The sequence below is a fragment of the Rhododendron vialii genome, chromosome 6a, assembly GCF_030253575.1.
Source record: "Rhododendron vialii isolate Sample 1 chromosome 6a, ASM3025357v1".
NCBI lineage: Eukaryota > Viridiplantae > Streptophyta > Magnoliopsida > Ericales > Ericaceae > Rhododendron > Rhododendron vialii.
The window spans coordinates 8,485,232-8,503,149 of record NC_080562.1 but is presented as its reverse complement, the minus strand read 5'-3'; the positions used below and the strand labels follow the sequence as shown (position 1 = coordinate 8,503,149).

General features: G+C 38.1%; 1 protein-coding gene across 1 annotated transcript; it reads left to right on the top strand.

The window, feature by feature from the left end:
* Positions 1-1,725: 1,725 nt before the first annotated feature.
* On the top strand, positions 1,726-8,063 carry LOC131330264 (amino acid transporter AVT6A-like). The gene is made up of 5 exons (XM_058363793.1): positions 1,726-2,233; positions 3,725-3,877; positions 5,552-5,755; positions 6,468-6,933; positions 7,515-8,063. Exons 1-5 carry the CDS (start codon positions 1,831-1,833, stop codon positions 7,651-7,653), a joined length of 1,365 nt encoding a protein of 454 aa, XP_058219776.1. The 5' UTR covers positions 1,726-1,830; the 3' UTR covers positions 7,654-8,063.
* Positions 8,064-17,918: the final 9,855 nt, after the last annotated feature.

Below are 17,918 nucleotides of genomic sequence, written 5' to 3'. Positions count from 1 at the left end.
CTAGGTTACATAATCCTCCAGTAGGGCTTTTTGCTTTCGCTCTCAATCTTCACTTTAAGCTCTCGCTTTTAATTCTCGCTCTCACAAATTTTAGTAGTTTGAATTATATTTTTCAAAAGGCGGTTTTTTTTGCTTGTGTTCACGCTCATGCCTTATGTGACTTAGGGTATATCATTTGTTTTCTGCATATTACATCTGGTTATTCTTACACAAGGTCATTATCGGACTGGGCCGCTAAGCCCACAAGTCACTTCCCAAGCCCACCTGGGTAGCACCGAGAGGCTTCTCATTATACCGGGCTTCTCAAAACCCTTGCGAGCTTTCAATGGGCCAACGAAAAAAAATTTGATTTTCCTTAGCGGATATTAATTATCAAAACATGTCATTAGCCGTCATTTTCCCTATGTTATATACAGTCATACATTTCTCCTCCCACCCTTAAAGTTTTTTTTTGCTTTAACCATTTTGTATGAGGGTGCGAGATATGAAAATGAAGTCAACCATATCCAATGAATATTTGGGGCCAGTCCATACAGATTTTAAGTGGCGGTAGGATTGGGCTCCTGAAATTACTTCAAGATGCGTGTAAGGTGGCTCGGATATCTTTTATATAATAAAAAATCCAATGGATATTTTCTCTCTCCCAAGTTAATAGTCATTTTTCAACAATTGTTTCATTTGATCGAGGGAACAAATGGTGTACTTATGTACACTAGAGTTGAGGCACATGCAATGAGTGACTTGATAACAAAATATTACTCTTACTATTGAGAAATTTTTAGTTAGCGAAATAAGGCGAGGGAAAGAAATTTGATAGGAATAAAATTGGATAACCGTACCAAATTTTTGAGAGATAACAATTTTATTTATTTTTTGATAGAAGATACTCTCTCCGTTCGGATTTAATGGTCTTTTTTTAGAGTTCGTGTTATTTTTCAATCGATTATATCTTATAATTTATAATGTTTTATTTAATTTTGAAAACATTATTTTATAAAACTAATTAAGATCTATCAAATAAGATCCATATTAAATATTAAATTTATTACCAATTTAAAGATATAATTCATTTTTTATCTGGTTAGAATTGAACGATGGACTATTAAATCCGGACGGAGGGAGTAACAAATAAAATCATAACCAATGGAATGACGACGGAAATTTTGAGGTAAAAAATATCAATTCGTATACAAAGAAAGATGCAATTTAATTGGAAGAACTTATAGTTTTGCATACACGGCAGTTACAATTGGCAGTTACGGAGAAAGTCAACTGTCAGATTCCTCATTTACCCCCCTCAATAGCTTTTTTTTTTTAAGAATTGCCCCATCAATAGCTTTATTCAATGATCAGCCCATTAATATGCTCTGAAAACTTTTACTCCTACTTACTTTTTTAGGTGTCAAAAAAGGTATTTTGAGCGGAACCGGGCATGTACGGATTTTGTTTGATAGATTCTATTGAGATTTTTTAAATGGTATAAAAAAAATTAAAAAATTATTTTTCATTTTCATTATATTTGAATTTAAAATTACCTTTTTTTTTTGAAAAAGAAGATTTTTTGAAATTAATTGCCACCACACTAAGTAGTCACCATCTTGACGAGAATCGAACCTTCACATTCCATTCATTCGTCAGTAATTAAAAATTGGTTGCCACGTCGTTGCCGCATCGTTTTTCCCGCGCAAATGGACGTAACGCCCTTAATTAACGAACACGTAAAGTCGTCTCTACATTTACGAAGCCAAAATAAAGCCGTACTCTAAACCATCGCAATAAACCCCCGAATCAAAACGGCCCCACAAAAACCACTCACTCGAAAAGACCATTATGCCCTCCGCCGACCGAAAACACCGTCGGAGGAGCCCTAGCCCTAGGCCCCAGCAGCGCCTCCTGCCACAACAACACAAGCACGATGATCTCGCCCTCGACGGCGCGTCGTTCTCCGGCGCCGTCTTCAACCTCTCCACCACGGTCGTCGGCGCCGGCATCATGGCCCTCCCGGCCGCCGTCAAGCAGCTGGGGATGCTTCCTGGCCTGATCGTGATCGTGCTCGGCGCCATCATCACCGACGCCTCGATCGAGATGATTCTGAGGTTCAGCAGGGCTTCCAAAGCGGCGTCGTACTCGGGACTCGTCGGAGAAGCGTTTGGAGGCGTAGGGAGGACGTTATTGCAGGGGTGTATCGTCGTTAACAACGTCAGCACCCTCGTCGTTTACATGATCATCATCGGTATAATCGTTGACTTCTCCCGGACTAATTATTCGAATAGTTGGTTTCATTTTACGCAATCGAGATTCGAATGGTGATCATGTTGATTACTTATTGAGTTGAACTTGGAACAATTTTGTTTCCCGTTTTTGCTTGTTGAATTGTGTGGACACTACTGCCAAATAGTAGTTTTTTACTGGTTTATAGCAGGTGCATTGGTTTTTTTTGGCTACACTAAAAGGGCGGAGGTGGGGGCGACTGGCTATAGCAAACTCCCCGGGTGTGACCACAAGGAGGACTCAAGACCCGCCGCGGGCACCGTGAGGGTCCAATCAGCCATAGGTTTCTACTGCTACACCAAGGGCTACATCGCAAGGTTCGAGTGAGCGTCAACCACTCGACTTGAACCTTGGACCTCCTGACCACCCAAACCACTTGGGAGTAATCCATTGACCACTGAACCTTATAAGTTTTACCAAGAACTCTCGGCAGCTATGTACTGCTGTTTGATCCAGAGATATTTTGTATTTTGATCTGGACGGAGTTTCTTGGTTGGATGCTGCTTTCCGCTGGGTTTCAAGGTTGCGGTGGCGGCCGTTTGGTTGCGGGGAAGCTGCAGTTGGCAGTGTTAGGGTTTTAGGTGTTTTGTTTGGGCTGGTGTTTTGGGCCATGTCCACCTGTTTTGGGCTGGTTCCTTTTGGGTGCGTGTTGGTTCCTTACCAACTTGTGGATCTTTTAGGATTTTTCCTCCTAATTTGGGCTCACCCTGTTGGGCCTAAATCAGTTTCCTCCGTGTGCTTAGGAGAAGAGGATCTTGGGTGGTCAGGCCGGTGTACCCAAGCCCCTATTATCTTTGTACTTCATGTTATGAGCTAATGAAATTTTTTTTGGCTGATCAAAAAAAAAAAAAAACTGCTCGCCTTCTTGAGGAGATATTTGTAAATTTTCTCTTCTGGTCTATCATTCGGTTAAACAGAAGAGAGAGAAATCATAGATAGCGGAAGTATGAGAAAGCACCTTAAAATTGGCATGGGGTTCAGAAGAATCAGTGGTCTCAAGTAATGTTACCAATAACTATAAGTATATGAAGAAGGTTTCAGTTAAGGGGGAAAAAAGGATAGTTAGAATCTCACTGATAGATTACAACTTATGGAAATTTAATATTTCCTACAGGATATGGTAATCCACATGTTTTTGTAGAAACTTAAGGCCTATACGTCGTATATGGTTGAGAGTTTTCTTCCTAGCCAATTGTAGATTTGTTTCTATCTTCGAAGACTCTCCTCCTGACTATAAACATATGAAAAAAGGTCAGAGTTGAACCTGGATTTGTTGATATTTGGGCCTTTATGATAACTACAGCTATCTTTACGAGTTTTGGTCCAAGTGCTTAGCTCCACACTAGGGTCATTTGATGATAATTGGTCACTGTTTAAAACTGATCAAGTGGTGTGGAATAGGTGAAAGCAAATTTAACTATGTTTTAAATGACATTTGTGGGTTCGTGAACAGGTGACGTGTTGTCTGGGACATGGTCAGATGGGGTGCACTATCCGGGCGTGATGGAAGAATGGTTTGGTCAATACTGGTGGATCAAACGATCTTTCTTACTGCTTCTTACGACCCTCATTGTTCTTGCTCCTCTGATATCATTCAAGCGAGTGGGTGAGTTTTTACTCGTGCCTTTCATTTGTTTTTACTATTATCTTTGCCTTTAAAAATATGTCGCCTACATAGCATGCCTTTGCATGTTTGGCTGTTGGATAGAGTTGGAAAGAAAAGGATATTTGGCACCTTTGCCTAAGCAAGTAATGATTAAGGATATTGAAAGCTCGTGTTGTGGTTCTTTGTGTGAGCGTAAGAGAGATACAGAGTGGGCATCAAATGAGCATACTATGCTTAACAGAAACCTGCTTGGATAGGTCATGATTCAGACCATCTCCAACCCATCCCTTTCCCGTTCTCCATTTCGGAGACCCGCAATAATCTACATTTCATTTTTTCTCTCTAAAACTTTCCTCTTAAATTTCTCTCTCATTCTTGATTTTCAAATTTAATGAAACACACAGTTAATATTTGGTCCCATACGGAAGATATTACTAAGGTTGTAATTTGATAATCATTGCATTTATGTGATAAAAGTTATACCTATTTTACAATGGTAAGTTATTAAGGGTAAAGGATACGGTTGGCATTGGAATTTGATGTCAAAAGGCAAATAGGGTAAAGTATGAATTTTTAAAATCTCCATTTTCGAGAATTGAGTCTCCAAAAATCCCATGCTTCTCCAAATTTGGAGAATCAAAATCCAAGAGCAAGGTTGGGGGGCATCCATTCTCCCTTTTGAAGAAACGATCTTTGGGTTGGAGATGCCCCCAAGAGTTAACGTTAGAGTAAGCTTGTATTTTTTTCTCCTGCTTCCCATGTGATTAAACAAGCTTAATAGTTTCAATACAGTGGATGCTTAGTGAATTTTATGCATGTTCCAGCTTGATAGATTTTACTTGCACATTGCCAGCTATCCCCCTTTTGCCTGCCAGTCATCCGATGTTTGCTATGAGCATCATGAGACTTGTTAGACTTACACGATAAGATAAACCTATTAGCATTGTAGTTAGCGGTTAAGGAACCCTATCAGGGCAATATCACAAATGCAACGGTTTTAACAATGTGTTAGGTGGAAGGAATGAACAAAGCTCTGGTGGTAGTCCTCCTCAATTTTCATTAAAATCTCTTTGCTTTGCTTAGATGAGAAGCATGTACCTTCTTAGTTTGACTGGGCAGTTGGTGCTATTGGATCATCACTGTGAAAAACATCAAAGGTTCTTTTCTACAATCTCTCTAGTTGGCAGCAGTTTCTGTATGCTGCTTCTCCATTCTGAGGTATGGATATATTACGCCCAAAGAAATAGCTAGCAAAGCCGTTTCCATTTGGAATATAGAGAGTCCAATTATCTCCATTTTTGCTAATTCACATTCTAGTGAATGGTGTCGCTATACTATACTATGTTCCAGTACTGCAATTGGACATCACATCACAACACAAAAAAGACATCGCATCACAAATCCGCTTATTTCTTGTGCCTTGGAGCCAGATTGATATGCCATCTTTTATACTTTGATAATTCTGCATGCTCAGACGGTATTTTTTGGAGAACTTTTTTGTTCTTTAGTGAATGTTAATATGCTATTACTGTTAGGACCTGGTTTTATTCTTCTGCATAACTATTGGTATAGACTTTCAGAACTGCATTGGTGGGATTGGTGCATAGCTGGGTTTTAGTTGTTGACACAATGTTGCAATTAACAACATTCTGGCCTTTTGTTTTCTGTAACCAGATTCGTTGAGGTATACATCAGCCTTGTCTGTGGGATTGGCTGTTGTATTTGTGGTGATCACAGCAGGAGTAGCTATTGTTAAAGTGATTAATGGAAGCATTGGAATGCCACGTTTGCTGCCTGAACTTGTTGATCAGGCGTCTTTCTGGAAGCTTTTCACTACTGTTCCAATAATAGTCACTGCCTATATCTGCCATCACAATAGTGAGTTCTCATTTCTACACCCATTTTGTTACTTACCGTTCAGAAGAGGACAAAACATCAAAAACTCTCAAAGTTTGATGCCTTTTGACATTAAAACCTAATATTTCAAGTTTGATCTAACATCGGTTATACACGTAAGTGGAACTTTAATCTAGCCAGTTTGTGATGTTTGGTTGCAAGTTAGTATCTTAAATAATCGTATTGGTTCATTTTTTCACAAAGGATGCAATAAGTAATAGATGGATCTCCTAAAGGATATGTCAAATTAACAAGATCTGCCTATTTGATTACTTATTTCACCAGGATGCACGAATGTTGTTGTTTAAGACAAAAGTTTAAAATATTTAGTTACCGAGGAGTTGTTACTGCATATGATTTTCTTCGACAAGGTAACAGCAATGTACTCTTGTCATGTATTAAAGAGTTTTCTCCCTTTTAGAGATCATTCTCTTGGCTATATAATGTTGGGCATATTTTCTGAAGGTGTCAGAACCGTTGTAATATTTTGTTATGACTGTTCCTTCTGCTGAGCAAGTGTTTCAATCTGTCTGCAGAAACAAGAGCAAATTTTTGATCAATGGGCCTTGCTCTGATTTCTGTAAAGATGATGCCTAAAATGTTCCAAATTTGTCTCTGTGAAAAGCTAAGACTTGAAGATCAGATGTAACTAACTTTTTCTTCTCTCGTTGTGCTTGTTCCATGATTCTTATAGTTCACCCGATAGAGAATGAACTTCAAGACCCCACTCAGATGAAGTCAATCGTGCGAACATCAATCACACTGTGCTTAATTGTCTATGTTGCAACCAGCTTCTTTGGATTTCTCCTATTTGGGAATCACACACTGGATGATGTACTTGCCAATTTCGATGCTGATCTCGGCATCCCATACAGTTCATTGATCAATGATGTGGTGAGGGTGAGCTATTGCATCCACCTGATGCTTGTTTTCCCAATGGTGTTCTTTTCCCTTCGCCTCAACCTTGATGGTCTTCTCTTTCCATATGCCATTCCAATTGCTTATGACAACCGGAGATTCTTCTCAGTGACAGCAGCTCTCATGGGTTTCGTTTTCCTTGGAGCCAATTTTGTGCCTAGCATATGGGATGCATTCCAGTTCACTGGTGCAACTGCTACTGTCTCCGTCGGATTCATTTTTCCTGCAGCCATTGCCCTTAGGTGAGTCTATTGATTATACTAGATTTGTGGTGCATAGCTTTTGCACTAGTAATGGTCCAAAACCAAGCTAGCTGGTTTATGATGCTGACTATTTATAGTTACTAGTTAATTTTGTACAGACAGGTATTATGAAAGGGGTCCAAGTGCTTAGAATCATTGTACTACACAAACATTACTTCCCACATGAGATGGAATCTGATAATTGAATTGCTTGGAGCACGTGCTAATTCACATCTAGGTTTACATGGTTGTAGTTCTTATGTATTCTTTTTTTAATGAAATCGTGTGCCAGCTCAGTGAAATGAAATTTCTGATGTTCAAAAAAATTTGTTTGCTGCCCGTCAGGTTTATGACCTGAGGTTTTCTATGTTAGATGAAAAGATTATCATCACCTCTTTTCTAAGGGGTATAATATACAAACGTTGATTCCCACGCGGGATTGAATCTGCTGATTAAATTGTTTGTAGCTCCTCAGGTTTAGTTGACCTTCGAAGTCTTCTACATTAGACGAACAGTCATAACATAACCTATTTTTTAATGGGTGGTGATGAGCATTTCGTTTTTGTTTTGGCATTGTACAGGAACACTCATGGAATTGCAACAAAGAAGGACAGACTAGTTTCGTGGGTGATGATACTTGTCGCCGTGTCTTCGAGCACTGCAGCAATCTCCAGCGATATTTACAGCATTTTCAGCAGTGACAACGGAGTTGGAGGTTGATATTGAGTGGCAATCGTATTTTCATGCTGTTCTATGATTCGTGCGCTTTCACCCCTGCAGTAACTCATTTGATGACGAAGAAGCATTCTATTGAGATCAAACCAGCGCTGCAATTGCTGTTGATTTTTGTAGACTCCCCTGGTTTAAATAAATTGCATACTCAGTCCAGCGGTGGGTTTTAAACAGCTATGGCTTTGGATGTTTAAGGCTGCTGGTCACCTCACTTGGTCCACCGGAGGAGATACCGAGTTATCAAAAAAAGGATTGGCCACAGAAATTTGAGTAGATAAATGTTTTGAACACAAAATACATGTAAATTGTTTGTTGCTTCTTTTAGGTACTGTTATGTAGTAGTAACTTCTTACTGAATGAAAGATGATTTTTTGCCTGAATGAGATTAACATTAACAAGGTGGTTCCTAGTTATGGTGTTCTGAAATGAAGCTTTATGACCGTTTCAAAATTAACCTGTTAATGGCGTCGCGACCTAAACTCAGTTATTAGTTTCTTCTTCAATCGTTCCCATTAAAGTTTTACACTTGTCTGCTACTCCTATAATTTGAATGGCATTTTAATAAATGCACATTGTTTGTTTTATTTCGTGATGGAAATTGCTTCATTCCTCTCAGCATGTGTGCATATATGCAGTTACATTTACGTGTAGGTACAAAAAAAAATTCAAAGTAAACCTTAAGGAAAGTCGAAATTTTATATTAAAAATACTCTTCCACCACTATTGATTACTAATTCCTGTTGACCAAATATCGATCTTGACCGTTGACCACCGACATTGACCGTTGATAACGTTCTCAGACGTTCACAGCTCCGAGAATAGCTTAGACTTAATGATAGTACTGAGGTGCTGTTTCGCTTTCTTTTTAAACATTCTTTTTTAAAAAGAAGATAATTTCAAGCTCAAATATAATGAAAATGAAAAATAATTTTTTAATTTTTTTTGCACCATTTAAAATATCTCAATGAAATTTATCAAATAAGATCCATATTGGCAGAAAAATTATTTACGTAAACACATGATTTTTGAGCTTGAAATTACCTTCTTTTTCGAAAAATTCATTTTCTAAGAAACTGGAATGAAGCCTGACAGCTCTGGATATTTCAAAACTGCACATGCCTAGATTTAAAAGTAATTCATTCTCAGATGTTCTCAGCGACTTAGTGGTAATTTGTTCTCTAACATTCTCAGCTCTTAAACATGCCTAGACTCAGTGATAATTAAAAGGATACCATACTTAATGGTAAAAAGTGAATTTTTTGTACCCATTGGTAAAAAAAAAATCCTTAAATTAGTTGACATGACATTACTTTATGACAAAATCCACGTCATTTCAACCGATAGGAAGGAGGGTATTGTTAACCTTCTTACGTAGAGGTTGAACAAAAGTCAACTCATTCTGATGTTATTGTCACCTCCAACCTTCTGCACATTTTCCTCATTGCTCACAAATCTGGCTCCCATACGAAATCTCAGCTCAAGAGGCACAACATCGTCTGATTACACCTCATCTATTCCCGAAGATTCCTCGTTTCGAAGACTTTACTCGGGATATCGCTTGTGATACGGTTTGAGTCAGTACGCCAAAGCCCAAAAAACCCTTTCCTCCGTTGAATATTTTTACCAGTGTGGAACATTACCTTCACGTAGGGCCGTAAATGAACCGAGCAGCTCCCGGGCTCGGCTCAGCTCGTTTGACAAAAGCTTGGCTCGTTAAGGGTGGCTAGGCTCTATTAAAGAGGCTCGTATAGTAAATGACTCAGCTCGACTCGTTATGGCTCGAGCCAAGCTCGAGCTCAACAAAGCTCGGTTCGGCTCAGCTCATTTACAGTCCTACCTTCACAGCGCCGAAAACTCCTACGAACTCCTCCGTTTCGTCGTTCTTACTCCATTCTGGAAGAAATCCATCGGCACATCTGAAGAACCCGTTGAACTCGATACCACTTCATCCTCAAGACGAAGAAATGGTCGATCAGGAAATAGACCAAACCCAGGTCATTGACGTAGATCACAGGTTTGTCCTCATCTTAGATGTAAGATTGTGAATTGGAGACTGTTGGAGCTCTCTTGGTTGACAATTGGCCACACTGGCTATACAAAGCCAAAGACTTCATAGGCTGATTAAGATAACTTGACCTTTCCGAGCTGCCCTCTATAAGAAATCAAGTTCTCACACAACTTTTGTAAATGTTCATTTCAGGCCTTGGATTTAGGAGTGGAAAGGCAAAGTCATCTTGGCATTGTAAGGGTTCAGTTTGCGGGTGACCAGTCGGCTTAAAGGAGGCCTTGAGGCTTGCAGAATTATTGCAGAAAGATGTTGCTAGCTCTGGCTACGGGGCTTAGAAAAGTGCTGCAGATTTCGATGTCTTGATTTTGTTTTGTGTAGTGTCTCCTTTCCTTTTGTAGTAATGGATAGCCTTGTGGTTGGTTTGGTTGTCTTCCCAGGGTATGCCCCATGGTCATGTACTTTGGTTTGTTTCAATGAAATTTTAACGGCACATGAAATTCATGATGCTTTCCAATAAATCTTGCTTCATCAATGGCCAAGAAGAGGAAAGCATAGCATCAGCATTTCCATTGGATAAATGTTCACATGCATGTTGATTCATTATGTGTTTTCTGGTTGAGGGTCTTAGAATACACTTACATGATGCCATCGTAAAGGACGATCGGGCCATGGATTGATGAAACTAGAGATTTTTAGGTTTTGATCGCAGAAATTTGCACTAGCAACAAATTCCGTTCGGACGGCTGGCCTTGATGAACAAGAGCTTAAGAATTCCGTCCGGATGGAGGTCTTGACCCTCCAATCAAACTTCCGAATTTGTACATGTGAAACTCTGTTTGAGGGCCGTTTTGACCCAGTGAACACCGAATCCATTTGGAAATCGTTATTTTCACACAAAGTTGTAATAACTCTATGAAAGGCCTTTTCAACCCAATTTGAATCACCCCAATTAGACAATCATGCTGAAAGTCATGGCCAATAACTTAACATTGCACTAGAATGACCATCTTGCTTTGTTGCGCGTTTTGATTGATTCGACTCCCGAAACTCATATGAATCTCATTTGTGACTGACTTTGTATCAACCTCATTTGTGATCTATCTATCTATCAATATATTATAGAAATGTAGTTGAAGCCAAAAGCCTCTCAACCATAGTTTTAAATATCGGCCGATATGGTTCATACCGGGATTTAAGGGTTCCGGTTCGGATATAGGCCGGTATAACGGGAAGACTGGAAATCACAGGTGAACCGGCCGATTTCTGGTACGGTAAGAAAGGGAAAAAAACAGGGCCGATTCTGGGGAAAAAAAAAACGTTTCGGAATTTTAGCAAAACATGGGCATTGTGTGCGCGAGGCTCAAATCCCGGATTTGCACCCCCTCTGCGCGAATAACTCGTGACGCGCACCTGGTTAACTGGTTTCCGAATCAATTTCCAAATTGTCGCCCATTTATCTGAGCACGCAAGACCTCTCTTTGAGTCCTTATTCACAAACCCACTAAAGTGCAAATTCATTTAAAGTAGATAGAAGTTTTGTAACTTGCCAATGTGGGACTAGAGAAAAGTAAGCTAATGTTGGGGACAAAAGCCGCAAAAGTATATTTTTCAAGTTTTATACATGTTGCTGATGATTTTTAAAAATTCACGACCGCGACGTATCACCGATACGTCCCGATACCGATATACCGCGACCGATACCGCGATTTAAAACTATGCTCTCAACCCTCAATCTTAAATTTCTAGAATTTTGATTTATTTTTATTTCTAAAAATGGAGAGAGAGAAAATAGGGGATTATGCCATCAGTAAGATTTCTAAAAATGGAGAGAGAGAAAATAGGGGATTATGCAATCAGTAAGAAAGACCGTGGGTGGGTGGGGACGTGTTTGGGTGGAGAGAGCGCAAGAGCGCATGGGGTGGGCTAAAATAGGATAAACGGTTGCATTAATGGAAGCTTCCTAATACCAGAATTTTATAACTCAACTCCCGTCGGTGACCATTTTTGGTTGGTGGAGAGAGAGAGAGAGAGCATGGGGTGGGCTGAAATAAGGTAATCAAATGCATTGGAAGCTTCCTAATACTAGAATTTTGTCCCTACCATCGGTGATTATTTTCGGTTCGAATGGTCTGCTCCTTATCTTTTACGGATTACTAATTTATTTATGTTTTTATGAATTTTTCTTCTCATTTTCTGTTTTAATTGATCATAGCATTATTTTATTTATACTTGCACACACACAATAAATTGTTTTAACAACTAACTTTGTGTTTGGTTCAATGTACAAGACAATGAGCGGGAGAATGGGACCTGAGGTTGCTGGCTTCTCTCGGGGCGTGTTTGGGATCAATGACATACGATGGGTTCACGGTGATCCTCGCAACGACAGCGGTGCTTCGGTTTCCAGTTCTTTGGTGGGTTGGCGACTTGGGCTGGGGTTTGTTCAGGTGTGGTGACAAATTAGGAGACAGGCAGCACTTCGGGTTTGGGGGTGTTTTAGAGTTTTGTTGGTCTTTGACCAATACTTGGGTCTTGGGTACCTATAAAGATTAATTTTAATTTTCTTGTGCCCTTGTCCTATTAATCTCTGTAATTTTCGAATTCAGTGATTAATAAATTTTTTGTTGATAAAAAAAAATGTACAAGACAATGAATAAATTTCACCCCAATGTACTTTTTTTGTCCCGTGCATTGAATGCAACACAACGCTAGTTATATGCTATACACGTGGGAGAAAAACTTTTTTTTCGGCTCTTTACCGCGCTCAATCGCGCGTGTCCAAAACACTATTCGCTGGAAGAGTTTTTTTTAAAAATATTTGGATCATTGATTGCCGAAACAGACGATTGCTATTGCGCGGAGCCGTAAATAACTTTCTCTTCACGTTGTGGTTACACAACGAATGAAGTTTGAAATTTTAATTACGGGAAGTCCTGCAAGTTCGGTTGCTTTTTTTTTTGTCAAAACAAGTTCGGTTGCTTAAACTTCTTGTAAATGTAGTTTATCCCTTTTTTTTTTTTTTGGAAATTGACTTCTACACTCTCATTTTTATCACATACACTCCATTTTTTTGTTCTTATTCATGTGAATTTATCTTTTTACCCTTTCATAAGTTCACTTTTTCACACATTAAGGGGCAATAGAGTAAATTTACACCAAATAAAGACAAAAAAAAATAGTGTATGTGATAAAAAAAGGGAGTGTAGAAGTCATTTTTGTTTTTAATAATCTTAGTTTTGACCCCTAAACGTGTTGATGAAGTTTGGAAATTAACCGTTCGGATTGGTTCTGGGCTTGGCCCATTAGACGTGGGCTTATTCCAATGATTGCTTTCTTGATTGGCTTTTTGTCAATCTAGGAATTGAGTCTCGGGTCATTGAGCACAGGATTATTCTTAGATTTAAGAATATATTGTTCTTAAATTTAAGAATATGATGACGTCAACTCTTGTTCCTTTAATCTTTGTAACAATCTTAAAAATTATATATAAAAAAAATTGCCTTTCAAAAAAAATATTGGAGTGTGGTTATTTTGTTTGTAGGTGGATTTGATCCCCATACAATTGACTTTGATTCTTGGGGTCGAACCGCAAGAAAAAGTAATTTCTTGTGAATTTTCAAGTTCCGGCGTGGATGAACTGTCTTTGACTGGACCAGGGAGAGAACTAGTTGAGATGCACATAAGTTAGCCGGAACACCCCTTGCAGTTGAAACTAAAAAAAGGTACATTCCGAGTTAACATTATCGTATCCAAAAGGGGAGTGATTTTCGCACTCCTCTTTTTACTAACCACACTCCCCTTTTTGTTTTTAGTGTGAAGTTACCCAAACACCCTTTTATTTTTCAGTATTTTCTTTTTATTGTTATCCAAATGAAATTATTTTGTACAAAGTTTAAGGACATTTCGAGAATTTCACACACTAAAAATAAGAAGAAGAATGCCGTTAGTTAAAGGGTAAATGCCGAAGTCACCCCATCCGAAATGATATCCAGAACAGAAAAACCTTTTTACGGTTCTTTTCGTAAAGAATAAATTACAGAATTCAATCGCGATCGTCCAAAATATTTTTAGACAGTTCGGATTGAAAATCAATTCTTACTGGTAAAAATTGAAAACGAATTTCAACCATTAATTACGCAAAGAAACGACTGTAATCGCGCCGCTATGTGAACAACCTGTTCACGGAACCTCCGTGAAAAAGACAACCTCATATAATTCCAGATAACTCTCTTTATTCTCACTTGTGTGGGGCTTGTAAACCAACCAATCCACAACATTGGGAAGTGCGCCAAAAATAAAACAGAAAGGAGAGGCCAAAATGTTTGCATTAATTTGGGAAAGAGATTACTACGTATATATTCTTGAAGGGAATGACTTCGGTGTCTTCAGTCATTTTGGGGACACCGTAACTTTTGGCATAATAAAATCATTATGAGTATAACCAAAACCTATTACAAACATAACCAAAACCATAGCAAGGCATAACCAAAACCATAGCAAGACATAACTTATTTGTTATGCCTTGGTTGGGTTTAGTTACGCATTGGTTGGTTTTTTGGATATTCTTTGATTATGCCTTATTTGGGTTCTGTTATGCTTGTAATTGATTTTAGTTATGCTCCTAATGGTAAAGTTATGTCAAAAATTACGGTGTCTCCAAAATAACCGGGGACACCATAGCATCATCCATTTTTGAATTTACCTGTAAAGAGACCAACATACTCTAGTTTGAGCTCATGTTTGTTCGTTCACAATCGATTTATTCCAAAATCAAATCAGATTTGAGTATTTTCTTGGAGCTCGTTAAACTTTTCAAATCAATCTCGAAAAAACCTTTTACTCGGCTCGTTCATCTGACCTTTATAAAATTCAAATTACTAGACATCAACTCGAGATCGCTCAACATTTTTGATGTATAAATGTTGTTAAAACCAAACTTAAACAACCAATTACTTAATTCGTTCGGCTCGTTTATTTAATTTGGAAATGGGAAAAATACTACTATGGTTTTATTAATCATTTTATTTCCAGATAGCTCAGCATGGGCAAAAGATGAATTTAGATTGCAGAACAGCTGTCACAAAATATCATCAAGCAAGCTGTCACGAATAGATGAATCATGAAACCATTAAGCAAAAACTCTGTTTTTCTCTCTTTGTATTTATCGACTGAATAGAACCCATCAACCATTTTGGGTGTACTTGCGCCAAAAAAAATTAGTGCCGGGTAGGTACCACGTGATGCTCGCTCAGCGCGTTTGAACCGTCGACCTCACTGTTTTCTCTACCGCAACGCTCAATCTCACCGTCTGTCTCGGCAATCAATGGTTCGGATTTTAAAAGTATTCTTCTAAACTCTTTCTTGGAAGGGTTTTTAAAAATTCGAACCGTCCAAAATACTTTTAGACCGTGAGATTGAGAGCGGTGGGTAAATTTTTTGATACTATAAAGATTGAAAGAGAAATTAAAAAAAAAAAATTTATGTTACCATAATACACGTGGGAGAGGTTGTACTTTCTCTATCATAAGTATTCTACAAATCAGGGCCAAAAGATTGAAATGCATTTTTATTTTTTTTATCATAATTGAAATGCATTTGGCCCCAAGATTTTAATTTAATAGTTGGTGGAGTTAAAGTCTATCAATAATCTAGTTCGTGACCTTTCACTTTTCAATTCATTATTGGGAGGATGGACTCATAATTTTCAATTAGGAGTGACAAAAGCAGTAAACAATATGGAAACGGGCTTGTCTGCCGTGCAGTCCGGCCAAAATCCGACCCGTTTCGCCTTCATTTCAATCATCGGTTCGTTTATAGTATTATCGAGATTGTTGGTAGTGCGGCAAACTCCAACCCCGTTTCGTGTTCATTTCGATGATCGGGTTCGTTCATATTGCAGAGATCGTTGAGTACTATAGCCCCGTGTGCACTCATTCTGTTTATATGTAATACATTTCTATCGACCGGAGTAACTTGTAGAGTACGAAAAGAGTAGTAATTTATATTCATCGTATCTAATAAAGTGAGGCATATTGAATCATCATACTTTGACTCTTTTTAGTTGTTAAAGAATCTAGAGTAGACAACATCAAAACGGGACTCGGATCCTCTCCAAATATTCTCTCTCTGAAGATCGTGTGGATTTTTTTTAATTAACCTCAAGAGGAAGCATCATTATGTCTGTCTCAACATGTAAGTGCATTGACATAGAAAGCCCTAAGAAATTGCTTGTCACAATTGCAACGTTCCTGGAATGATAGTGAAATACTTTGACAACTCAAAGCGTTCGACCCAACTTCGACGCACCTAATCAACGCAAAATCCATATAAAGCCACGTAAAAATGATCAAACATCGCTGATGACGACTACGACCACTAGTGTCTCCTTGATGACTACATGCTTGGAAGTATGCAGCATGTTGCCCCTTGACGTGAGATGTAGTCTGGGTATCTTCTCTCTTTTGTTTTTTTTTTCTTTCTTTATTGCATTTTGTTGTTCTTCTCGCCAAGTTACTTGGTTTATCTTTGGAGATAAATTTTCGGGAGTGAAATATAGAAAGGAAAATGAGCTTAATGCTTGGGATGCCTTAAATTTTTACCACTTTTCCTGCTTTTTTTGTTTTTCATTCCTCTCGTTGAAAAAGAATCTAAATATTTAAAGTGTGATCCATAAATTTTTATTTTTTCGAGCTTCTCTTCTCAATAGTGAGTTGGTCTAAGTTAATTTTTGTTAACGACGGTGTGTGTTATTGATTTTTAGTTATCTTCTATTTCATTTAGCTTTTCATCATTTTTTTGGGATTAACATTCCGCTCGATGAGAAGATTTTAAAAAGTGTAAAAATAGGAACCAGACGTTGAACAAATTTGGGAATCAGCAAACAATATTTTTGTTTTAAGACTTTTTTTTTTCCTAGATTCCACTCATCTGATGAGTAATCTAAACAATTTAACCTAAATGTGACAATAACTAAAAAAACTCAAAGAAAAGGACTTGCGAACAGTTTATCCAAACTCATCCAAACCGAAAAAAATTTGCCAAAAAATTTGCCCCATAATTTATTGGCTTTTGAGAAGTTGTTCATACTAAACTATTTTTTTTTTTGTCAAAAGTTAAGTTATTTCCGCTAAACTAAAAAATCTATTCATTTTCTTCTATTGACCCGACACATTTTCTACAACTTATAGTTTAATAGAAACAACTTGACGTATATGGACTTATCGTTTAGCAGAAACGACGTCCCCGACATTCCAACCACACGGTGAACAATATTCACTTTTATAATGTACTACTAAAGAAATATAAATAGTAGTAGTAAACTTCTAGCCCAATGCCTTATCATTTCTTTCCATTTTCCAAATCAATCGACAATAAGCAAAGAATATGCCAAATTAGGGTAAATTATCCAGGAGGAATATGCCCATAATGCCTTGCCAACTAAAAGGAATGGGCAAATAGAAGACAGATCGATGTGGTACCCCCACCCCACCCCACCCCAACCATTTGGGCCGAGTCTGGATCCAGTTAATACTAAAAAAAAATCGACAGAGACAAAATTTTGCCCATTACAAGGACTAATATACAGTAGATTCAAACAAACAGGTGAAACGTATGATGATATGTTTAAGTCTTGATAAAAAAAAAAAACAGGTGAAACATATGCTGTGGGAGAGGACATGGAAGAAGAGTCCATATAATCATCCCCGTTCGTTTGGAATTTTGGATTTGTAGGTAATGAGTACAAAGAGAAATAAAGTAATGATTGGAATATGGGTAATGATTGGAGAGAGATAAAAAGAAAAATGAGAGTAATGATTAGGGAGAAATAAGATAAGGAAAATTCTAAAATCAGCCCAATGGGTTGACAATAGTGAGTGTGTGAATGTATATTAAATGATGTAAAAAGTGCACAGAAATACGTGTTTTCTTTGTCTTCTAGCTTGTTTATCGTCAACCCAGTGGGCTGACAATAGCAAGACCGATAAGATAATGAGTAGAATCCAAAATCTAAAAACCCTTAACCAAACAAGGTCTTTTGTCCATATATAATAGCCGTTAGGAACAGCTGAAACTCAATCCCTTTTTTTTTATAACTCGGATGCATGTTTAGGCTAGCTTACGCGCACCTCGACTACTTTTGGTGAACCAGTTAATCTCATTGCCTAATTATGGATGTCCCAATTAAAGGAAAAACAAAACTATGCATGGATTGGCCCTAAAAAAATTGATAACACCTGAGATATTT

What these genes read in the sequence shown, in the direction of transcription:
- LOC131330264 (XM_058363793.1), top strand. Translation starts at nt 1,831, where the DNA reads ATGCCCTCCGCCGACCGAAAACACCGTCGGAGGAGCCCTAGCCCTAGG. An exon ending in CGTTTACATGATCATCATCG is followed by an intron (nt 2,234 to 3,724) that starts GTATAATCGTTG and finishes GTTCGTGAACAG; the next exon opens with GTGACGTGTTGTCTGGGACA. An exon ending in CTATATCTGCCATCACAATA is followed by an intron (nt 5,756 to 6,467) that starts GTGAGTTCTCAT and finishes TGATTCTTATAG; the next exon opens with TTCACCCGATAGAGAATGAA.